General features: G+C 36.9%; 1 protein-coding gene across 5 annotated transcripts in view; it reads right to left on the bottom strand.

The window, feature by feature from the left end:
- Positions 1-10,000, bottom strand: part of LOC144970668 (receptor-transporting protein 3-like) — a 136,713-nt gene that overhangs the window by 26,344 nt on the left and 100,369 nt on the right. For 3 of the 5 annotated variants that reach the window (XM_078910534.1, XM_078910536.1, XM_078910535.1), the window contains exon 2: positions 7,767-8,222. The exons of 1 other annotated variant lie outside the window; for it this stretch is intronic. In XM_078910534.1, coding sequence (XP_078766660.1) covers positions 7,767-7,882 — 116 coding nt within the window. In that variant the 5' untranslated portion in view covers positions 7,883-8,222. Of the gene's footprint in view, positions 1-7,766; positions 8,223-8,515; positions 8,750-10,000 lie in introns of all 5 variants that reach the window. One more of the 5 variants, XM_078910532.1, reaches the window with a different exon arrangement.

Raw genomic sequence — 10,000 nt, forward strand, 5'->3', positions numbered from 1 at the left:
GATTCACAAAGGCCTTATCAAACTGTACATGATAAATTATATAACTGTACCAAGATTCTCAAACATTTTAGGGATGGGAAAATACAATGGCTACGCGTAGCCTTCGTTAACTCATAGCCTGACCCTGGCCAAAAAAAATGACGTCACAATACAAGGCAACTACCACCAAAAGAAAAGAATCGTGATATATATTCAATAGTTCGAACAGATGGGATTATAAATTGTAGTCAGTATTCTGATGTCACGCCGCCCGGCAACGGCGGCCATCTTAGTTCTAAACAACTAAAATCATTACTTTTTATTTTTCATGCTGACTAGAACTTTTCATATGCCTTGTGATCAGAATGTGTAAAAGTCAAAACATTATCAAATTTATGTGTTTTTTTTCCCCTCTGGATACGCTTTTATTCTCGCCGGAGAAATATTTCATACGGCGTCCGCCATTGTTCCGATAGTTTAGAGCCAGTGTTACTAAGTTACCTAGAGCACTATTAACAACAACTCACTAGGCGGTGAACCATAGCGTAGCCATCGTTAACTTATAGATAGTATGCAGATGACGTCACTCAGGCCTTTGTTATTGTTTTTGCCATCCGCGTTTGTGAGTTGTTCTCACTAAACTGTATTAACCTGACTATAAACGTTCATGGTTACACAGAGTTTGTGTGTTGGTCCGTTATACTTCCGGATGGCAATGTTGTGAACTCCTTGGCCAAGCGCATTCTATCTATAGCCTGACACCGAAGCCATCGTAAAGTTATAGCCTGACACTGACCAAAAATTGACTTCAAAATGCCAGTATTTTGCCACAAAAGAAAACAAATCGTGAGTTGTATTCAATAGTTCAACCCATGAAATAACTTGTTTCCACAGCTCTACTCACGAGAACTCACGAGACGCTACACAAACCTAAAAAATGACGTCAAACTGCCAGTCCTAGAGGGTTCTAGCGTGGTCTTCGTAAAGTTATGGCCTGACACTGACGAAAAATGACGTCAAAATGCCAGTCTTTTGCTACAAAAGAAAACAAATGCAAAGTTGTATTCAATAGTTCAACCAATGAAATGACTTGTTTCCATGAGCTCTACTAACGACAACTCTCTAGGCGGTGCAGAAACCAAATCATGACGTCAAATTGCCGGTCCTTTTGGATTTCAGTGTCAGGCTATAACATAATGTTGGCTACGGTTCTAGTGTCAGGCTATGTTAACGATGGCTACGCTGACACTGACCAAAAAATGACGTCAAAAGACAAGTCTCTGGCCACAAAAGTAAATATATCGTGAGTTGTATTCAATCGGTCAACCAATGGAATCCCATGTTTCCTTGAGCTCTACTAACAACAACTCACAAGATGGTGCAAAAACCTAGAAAATGACGTCAAACTATAAGTCCTAGTGGGTTCTAGTGTCAGGATATAAGTTAACGATGGCTGCGACCATAGCCATCGTTAACGTATAGCCTAACACTGACCAAAAAATGACGTCAAAAGACAAGTCTTTGGCCCAAAAGAAAACAAATCGTAAGTTGTATTCATCCAATGGGATCACTTGTCTTCTTGAGCTCTACTATCGACAACTCACTAGACGCTACACAAACGTAAAAATGACATCAAACTACAAGTCTTTGTGGGTCCTGGTGTCAGGCTATAAGTTAACGGTGGCTCCTGGTGAACTAAGCTGAAAATGACGTCAGGCTATAAGTTAACGAAGGCTTTGCTTCACATCCCTGAATAAACCGTAGCCGCCATCGTTAACTTAAAGCCTGACACTAAGACCCACTAAGACTTGTCTTTTGACGTCATTTTTAGGTTTGTGCAGCATCTAGTGAGTTGTCGTTAGTAGATCTCAAGGAAACAAGTGATCCCATTGATTGAACTCTTGAATACAACTCACGATTTGTTTTCTTTTGTGGCCAAGACTTGTCTTTTGACGTCATTTCTTGTTCAGTGTCAGGCTATAAGTTAACGATGGCTACGAATAAACTCATAAACTCATCGTTAACTTAGTAGCCTGCAAGGGGCAATCAAGATTACGACAACCAGCGTGGCTAAACGGCACGGTCTTTGCTTCCGAAAGGTGCCGAGTTCGATCACCCGTCGCTGCGCTGTGTGGCCTTGAACAAGTCATCTCGCCCTGGTTCGATTTGCGGCGCTGTACTGCGGCTAACGCCTTGATTATTCCAGTCTTCCCTTGAAATAACACCTAAAGACAAATTTCCCTCATGTGATGAATAAAGGGAGTTTTATTTTATTTTGATTTGAAAGAAAAAGAGCAGTGATGTTGTATTTAAAGAGTTTACTATCGTACTCTGGAAAGACACGTATTTAAAAATTTAGCCAGAAAACTCGTCCTTCAAATATCGATCCATTTAAATGGCAAAAACTCTCAAACCGGGAGACATTGCCACCCGTAAGAAGACGCAGAGAGAACGTAAAGGATCGATCATTTTGCCCTCGCGGAATATATTAATAATCATTTGAGTCCTTATCAAGTAAACAAAGGTTTGAAAGTTACTCGTGCATATCAATCTGTAAAAAATATCTAGTTATATAATTGTGAGATTTGCTAGTAATTCTGTGCTTGTTGTCAAAAATTGAACAGGTGTTGTACGGAATACTTTTGGCACCCAACTCTATCATTTTTGAAGAATAGATAACTTAAATTTGGATGAGTTTTAGCAGCTTGTCGCTTCGGTTGGGTTATTACGTCTGAATAAACACTCGATTACAGACATCTCATTATAATCATCATTGTTAAATATAATGTTCCCCGATCTAGAGCAAAAGTTATAACATGTCATGCGTGTAACCGCCAAAGTGTCATTAATTTATGTTCCATTTATATATATATATATATATATATATATATATATATATATATATATATATATATATATATATATATATATATATATATATATATAGTTCTAAAAAAAAAAGATGAAAATAAATCAAACACCCAGCTACATACACAATGAATTATCTTACACGGAACAGAACACATGTGTAATTTTTGTCTGACATAATATACATGTGTTACTGTGATAACAATGAAACATCCCGCAGACATTAATGTTGTTTTTGTTGTTGTTGTGGTGTGTAACGTGAAAATATACCTGACGTCATCACATTATGAATGTGAATGAGAGGGTGTGTTCAATGAGTGAAATAATGTGCGATAAAATCAACAATAGACGATCCGGTTTAATTTATGGATTTTTGTTTCAGAAAATCGAATTAATTATTAACTGCGTTGTTTACAACTGAAATATTATTCACTTTCAGCGTATTTTCTGTTACAGTATAGAATGAATTAAATTGACGTCACTTAGCTCTGAGTTCTTGTTTTTAGATCAGTTGGATCATTAGTTTTCACTACATTATTCTCTATAAGACATATTATTACAAATTTAAGGTTTTAAGGTTTAAGGTTACACACAATTTTTGTGTGTTGGTCTAGAGCGCACAACTGGTGAGTATCTTACTTAAATGCTCAGCTCTTTGTTATTGCTTTAAGCCAGCCTTTTTTATGAGTAGTTCTCACTAACTCGTATTAATTAGACTATAGAGAGAACAAAGTTGACGTCACTCAGGTCTTTGGTATTGTTTTTGCTATCGCGTATAGATAGAATGCGGTTGGCCAAGGAGTTCACAACATTGCCATCCGGAAGTATAACGGACCAACACACAAACTCTGTGTAACCATGAACTTTTATAGTCTGGTTAATACAGTTTAGTGAGAACAACTCACAAACGCGGATGGCAAAAACAATAACAAAGGCCTGAGTGACGTCATCTGCATACTATCTATATGAGTAATTCTCACTTAACTGCATTATCCAGACTATAGATAGTATGCGCTTGGCCAAGGAGTTCACAACATTGCCATCCGGAAGTATAACGGACCAACACACAAACTCTGTGTAACCATGAACGTTTATAGTCAGGTTAATACTGTTTAGTGAGAACAACTCACAAACGCGGATGGCAAAAACAATAACAAAGGCATGAGTGACGTCATCTTCGAACTATCTATATGAGTAATTCTCACTTAACTGCATTATCCAGACTATAAAAGTTCATGGTTACACATTTTATAAGTCGGTCCGTTATACTTCCGGATGGCACTGTTGTGAGCTTTTAAGCCAAGTGCATACTATCTATAAACGTTTAATGTTACACATGGTTTTGTGTGTTTGTACGTAATATCCGACTGGCGGGTGTTATAGGTAGTTGGTTTTTTTTTTTAATCTAAAAGCACAGTATCAATAAAAACGAGTCCATAATAATTTGAGTTATCAGACTTGCAAATAAGTATACCTTTCCTAAAACCGATGAAATATCATTAGGTTCAATATTTATAACTTATTTCAACATTGTCTAAATTTGTTAATAAAAATTTGATCGGCGTATACTTATTTCGTCGACTTTGATCGATAGGAGTTTAAGGACTGATCTCAAAGACTAGGTCAACCTAACCACTTCCGGTTCGAGTAAATGGCACTTTGTGCCCGGATCATTGACTTGGTCTTATCTCTATTTTTTGTCCACTTGTCTTATCTGTTGAGGACACCATTCATTCCTATTCTTATCTCTTCTAAACCGACCCCTGGCTGGTTGGTTATTCGACTGACCAAATAGATTATCGCTTCTTCCTTCACTTATATAAGAGGAACAAGTATACAGAAGGAGCTGGTTCCAGAGAGTGAGGCTACAACTGAAACGGGCCTGCCAACTTGAAAATTTGAAAATTCGTAATTTTTAGGAGATGAAATCGTAGTTACTATAGTTATATATTAACTTTAAAAATAACAATTCATCCTCAAACGAAATTAACCCTCTCCTTACTAACTATTGGAAAATCGTCACATTCGTTACGATACAACCAACATTTTTCTTATCCAAATTTCTCTTGTACATCATCAAATTTAAATAAAATGAACATGTTTTGCTAAAGAAATTATGTATCGCAAAAAACTTTACTGCTATTGTGTTTGAGAGACAAAAAATATATTTTTGTGTTAGCTGAGTGTGAAGTTTTGGGGAAAATCGTCAAAATGGCTGGTAAGAAGAGAGTTAAATAACACTTCAAAATCTTTAAAATAGTATAGTATGCCATCAACTTTCATTCCCGATAAGTTTTAATGACTAATAGAGTATGCTCATGAAGTTTAGAAATTGGAGCCAAATTTTGTAATTCTACGAATAGACTTTAACAGTTGACAGGTTTGCTGAAGGCAAGTGCCCCTTGGACTTGTCATTTCCAAGTTGTTGTGTGTTCGAACAGTTACTGAATCTGGACACATGGTCGGGGAGAAGGATTGATGATATAAGTGATAATGTATGGTTGTTGCTGTTGTTGTTAGTGGTGGTGGTGGTCGTCGTCATCGTGTTGGAGGTGGTGGTGATGTCTTTGTTTAATTCCCCCCTTATTTCTGTCTTATTCTGTTATTTAAAATGTATTTAGAGTTATTCCGGGGTTGGGGGGGGGGGGGGGGGGAGGGGGGAGGTTGCTGGCGGAGGAGGGGATGATTCTTGGCGAACACGTTTTTTCCTTTTCTTTTTTTTTTTTAAAGTTTTTGATCAAGTATTTAGTTTATTCTCACATTGGACACCGAATACAAATGTTCTCTGGAGTATATTCAGTAGATCAAAAAAAAAAAACAAAAAAAAAACAACAAGAAGTTGAGTTTGTCAATTTCGAGAAACTTGAAATTGTCTGGCAGTTGGATTGAATATGGAGAGCTTTTTGGTGTAGAATTTTTACCCTATGTCGAGATTCAATAAGGATGTTTGCTTGAGTTAAGGAGTATATTCTCAAATCAGTTTGTGCATAATTTGGGATTTTTCTATGATTTCTTTAGCAGTTATGTTGCAATTTCCAGTTCCCTTTAGCTCATTTGATAATGCACTCGCTTCATACGCAAAGGGACCGAATGATATATTTTTTCCTGACCTCTGTCTCCGCAGCTGTTATTGGGTAGCTGGGTCAGTTAGACCTGGCGGAAAGTATTTACAATAGACGAGCGTCCAATCGAAAAGGTTACAAGCAATTGCTATTGCCCGTTTAATACAATAGAAACGGATATAAACTCCGTCCCCGTGGGCCTTTACTTTATGTAGCGCTTCGACGTATCGAATGATATATTGACACAACACATGACACATTCGTTTAAGTATCCGGTTGATAAAAGTTTCTTTGAATCACTTTGGGAATTCGACTATGATGTTTCTCTTTGGGAAAAATTTGCATCCGTTTCCGTGAAGATGAAAGTTTAGGGATTTCAACCAGGCTATTTATTTAGGGTACACGATAATATGGCCTGTACGGGAAAGGGGGAGGTGGGAGGGTGATGTAGCGGTGGGGGGAGAGGAGAAAGAGTAGTATTAGAAGTCATAGTAGTAGTAGTAGTAGTAGTAGTAGTAGTAGTAGTAGTAGTAGTAGTAGTAGAAGTAGTAGTAGTAGTAGTAGTAGTAGTAGTAGTAGTAGTAGTAGTAGTAGTAGTAGTAGTAGTAGTAGTAGTAGTCGTAGTGGTAGTGATGATGGTGGTGGTGGTGGTAATGGTGGCGACAGAAGAAGAAGAAGAAGAAGAAGAAGAAGAAGAAGAAGAAGAAGAAGAAGAAGAAGAAGAAGAAGAAGAAGAAGAAGAAGAAGAAGAAGAAGAAGAAGAAGAAGAAGAAGAAGAAGAAGAAGAAGAAGAAGAAGAAGAAGAAGAAGAAGAAGAAGAAGAAGAAGAAGAAGAAGAAGAAGAAGAAGAAGAAGAAGAGGCAAAAGAGAAGGAGGAAGAGGAGGAAAAGGATGGGAGGAGGAGGAGGAGGAGGAGGAGGAGGAGGAGGAGGAGGAGGAGGAGGAGAAACTGAATGGAAAGAAAGAAGACTATGAAGAAGAAGAAGAAGAAGAAGAAGAAGAAGAAGAAGAAGAAGAAGAAGAAGAAGAAGAAGAAGAAGAAGAAGAAGAAGAAGAAGAAGAAGAAGAAGAAAGAAGAAGAAGAGGAAAGAGAAGAAGAAGGAAGAGAGAAGAAGGAGGAGAGAGGAGGAAGGAGGAGAGGAGGAGGAGGAGGAGGAGGAGGAGGAGGAGAACTGAATGGAAAGAAAGAAGACTGAAGAAGAAGAGAAGAAGAAGAAGAAGAAGAAGAAAGAAGAAGAAGAAGAAGAAGAGAAGAAGAAGAAGAAGAAGAAAGAAGAAAGAAGAAGAAGAAGAAGAAGAAGAAGAAGGCGAAGAAGGCGAAGAAGAAGAAGAAGAAGAAGAAGAAGAAGAAGAAGAAGAAGAAGAAGAAGAAGAAGAAGAAGAAGAAGAAGAAGAACCAACAACACCAACGCCACCACCACCAACAACAACAACAACAAGAAAATGGAGGGAGAGGGGAGAAGACGTTTGAGTAGGAGGAGGATGAAAGGGAGGAAAAGAAGTAGTAGTAGGAGGAGGAGGAGGAGGAGGAGGATTTGGTTCCTTATTGACTGCTGGGGTGATAAGCAATCGTAAGCATGCATTACATGAAAACGTAAATTCATCTCTTCTATTTATATAATCATGATTTACAATCTGAAAAGAAAATTTGGCCAGAAAACTCGTCCTCCAAAACAATTCATCGATTAAGATGACTCTCAAACCTGGGACTTCGCAAGTTGATATTTGATGGACAAGTTTTCTAGCTACAATCTAAATATGTGGGTTTGTTGGTTTGTTTGTTTGTTTGTGTTTTGTTTTGTTTTGTTTTTTGTTTGTTTTGTTTTGTTTTGGATACGACAGAATAGTTCATCTTACCTTTGTGATAGATAGAGTCCAAGTTCCGACTCGCTACATTTGCTGAGGTCAATGGGACTTTGGCACAAGGTAGGGGAAACCGGGGCAAGGGGGATGGTCAAGTTTGTCATAATCATCTTGAAGACAGGTCGATGAGACACCCGAACAAAATAGAAGGCTATTAATTACAACGTCCAGTAAATTTCAAACAGAACTTTCAATATTACAAACTCCGTTTTAACGAGAAACTCTTGTAAATGTCACAGCGACCTGGGTCGCGCCGCTTCTTTTGATGTTTGGTGAAGACACACAAAGGCAAGTACGTTGGTTTGTTTGATTTTAATAATGCTATGGCGGTTAAACTGACAGTGTTAATGAAATGCGTTGTTCATTGCTGTCTTTTTAAATTGTTTGTTTGTTTTTGGGGGGATTTTTTAGGGGGGGAGGGGGGTGAAATGATTCAGGAATTCAAGACAACTGGAATATAATGTGAATGAATATAAATGGAATCAATTTTCTTTTTAATCTCTTTAATGATTATATATCAATTTATATGTTTTTCATTGATTGAAAAATGGTGAATATATAAATTTTATCCAGCAGCACACATTAAATACAAATTCTTCCGAACGATTCGTGAAATATTATTCTCAGACGTATCGCACTATCAATTATAATATATATCATTATATCAATTATAATATATGGCTGTAAATCCTCTATAGGCTTGAAAAATATTTGTCTTCGCAAGAAACGAATAAATAAATTACCTAATCACTTAATCAATGTTTTCTAAGTTACAGACACTCCCTAGAGATCATTCCAGATTCCAAATCGAATGAATATATTGTGTAGTATCATGTAACACGTCCCATGAATCAAAGTCACCAAAGTTTAAAATAACACTAGTATGTATGCCCATTCAGAAACAAGTTATAGTATCTGCTCTTTCGATTCGATCGAAATATCTCTGTTCTCGTGTTCTAGAATCAAGTCCTAAACACCTGTAGTAATGTTGGAATCAAGATGCCAAAAATATAAAGAATGACTTATGACATCACATACGCTGTAAAATCTAACCTACCACCTCAAAACGGTATTATGTCGGGTTGGTTACGAAGTTTTTTTTAAAAATGACTTTTTATATAATTTTTAAAAGCGAGATTTTGATTAAGTTTTCACGGGGTAGAATTAATATTATTTCAGTGATTACACTGAAATGTCTTTTTTTTTTGTTTTTTTGGTCAACTTCAACTTTAATATCATTTTATTTCGCATCTGAATCATCCCGACATAATCCCGTTTTGAGACGAAGTGTCACATATATTATTATATCAATTCAGGTTGTCTTTGTTACTGCAATATAATTGTAACAAGTACCACCGATACCTACTCCAAACGACCTAATACATCATTTAATTAAGTAAACACCACTAGATACACAGACATATCTACAATAGTCGCAACTGAATTGCCGAACAAACAATAATACACAACACGCACGCACATGCTCAAAACAAACACACACACACACACACACACACACACACACATACACTTACACACATACACAGTCATATAATCTAATAATATTACTAATTATACCTGGCTTTGTTTCAGAGTTATTATCTTTTATCTCAAATTCAAGTATTTAACCAGCTACCCGCCGTACTCGAGAAAAACACACATTTCAAAATTTGGCCTGAAAAAACTCGTCTTTCAAATATCGATCGATTTTAATGACTCTTGACAAAATTTCTCAAACCTGGGACTTTATTAAAGACCTCGCGAAATCCCAGGTTTGAGGGTTTTTTTGTTTTTTTCTAGGATCAGGGTTATTTAAATCGATCGGTATTTTTTGAAGAACGAGTTTTCTGGCCAAATTTTTAAATACCTGTTATTTCAGAGTACGGCAGTAAATGGATTAAAGCAATGATCATTTGTTTAAAAATAAAAACTTCACACGATTAATTCCGAAAATTGAGCGGTGTGGTGTTTTAACTCATTACAGGCGGATTTTAATAGAGCAGAGAAGTCGTGACGTCACACATTCCCCTCTTCCGATTCAAAACTCGTTAAAAGTGTGTTACCAGTCCTCCGGAGTGAATAGTGAACAATGAATAGGTTACGTATTGAAACATAAGGTGGCATAACTATTTTGGTAGCATAATGTATACGCATATTCTTATGATTACAGGGCGTAGAAGAACGAGGATGGATGATCTGTATTAACTAACGACCAGCATTTATTGTTA

Source organism: Berghia stephanieae, chromosome 4 (genome assembly GCF_034508935.2).
Source record: "Berghia stephanieae isolate SIO BIC M18660-M18661 chromosome 4, UCSD_Bste_1.3, whole genome shotgun sequence".
Classification (NCBI taxonomy): domain Eukaryota; kingdom Metazoa; phylum Mollusca; class Gastropoda; order Nudibranchia; family Aeolidiidae; genus Berghia; species Berghia stephanieae.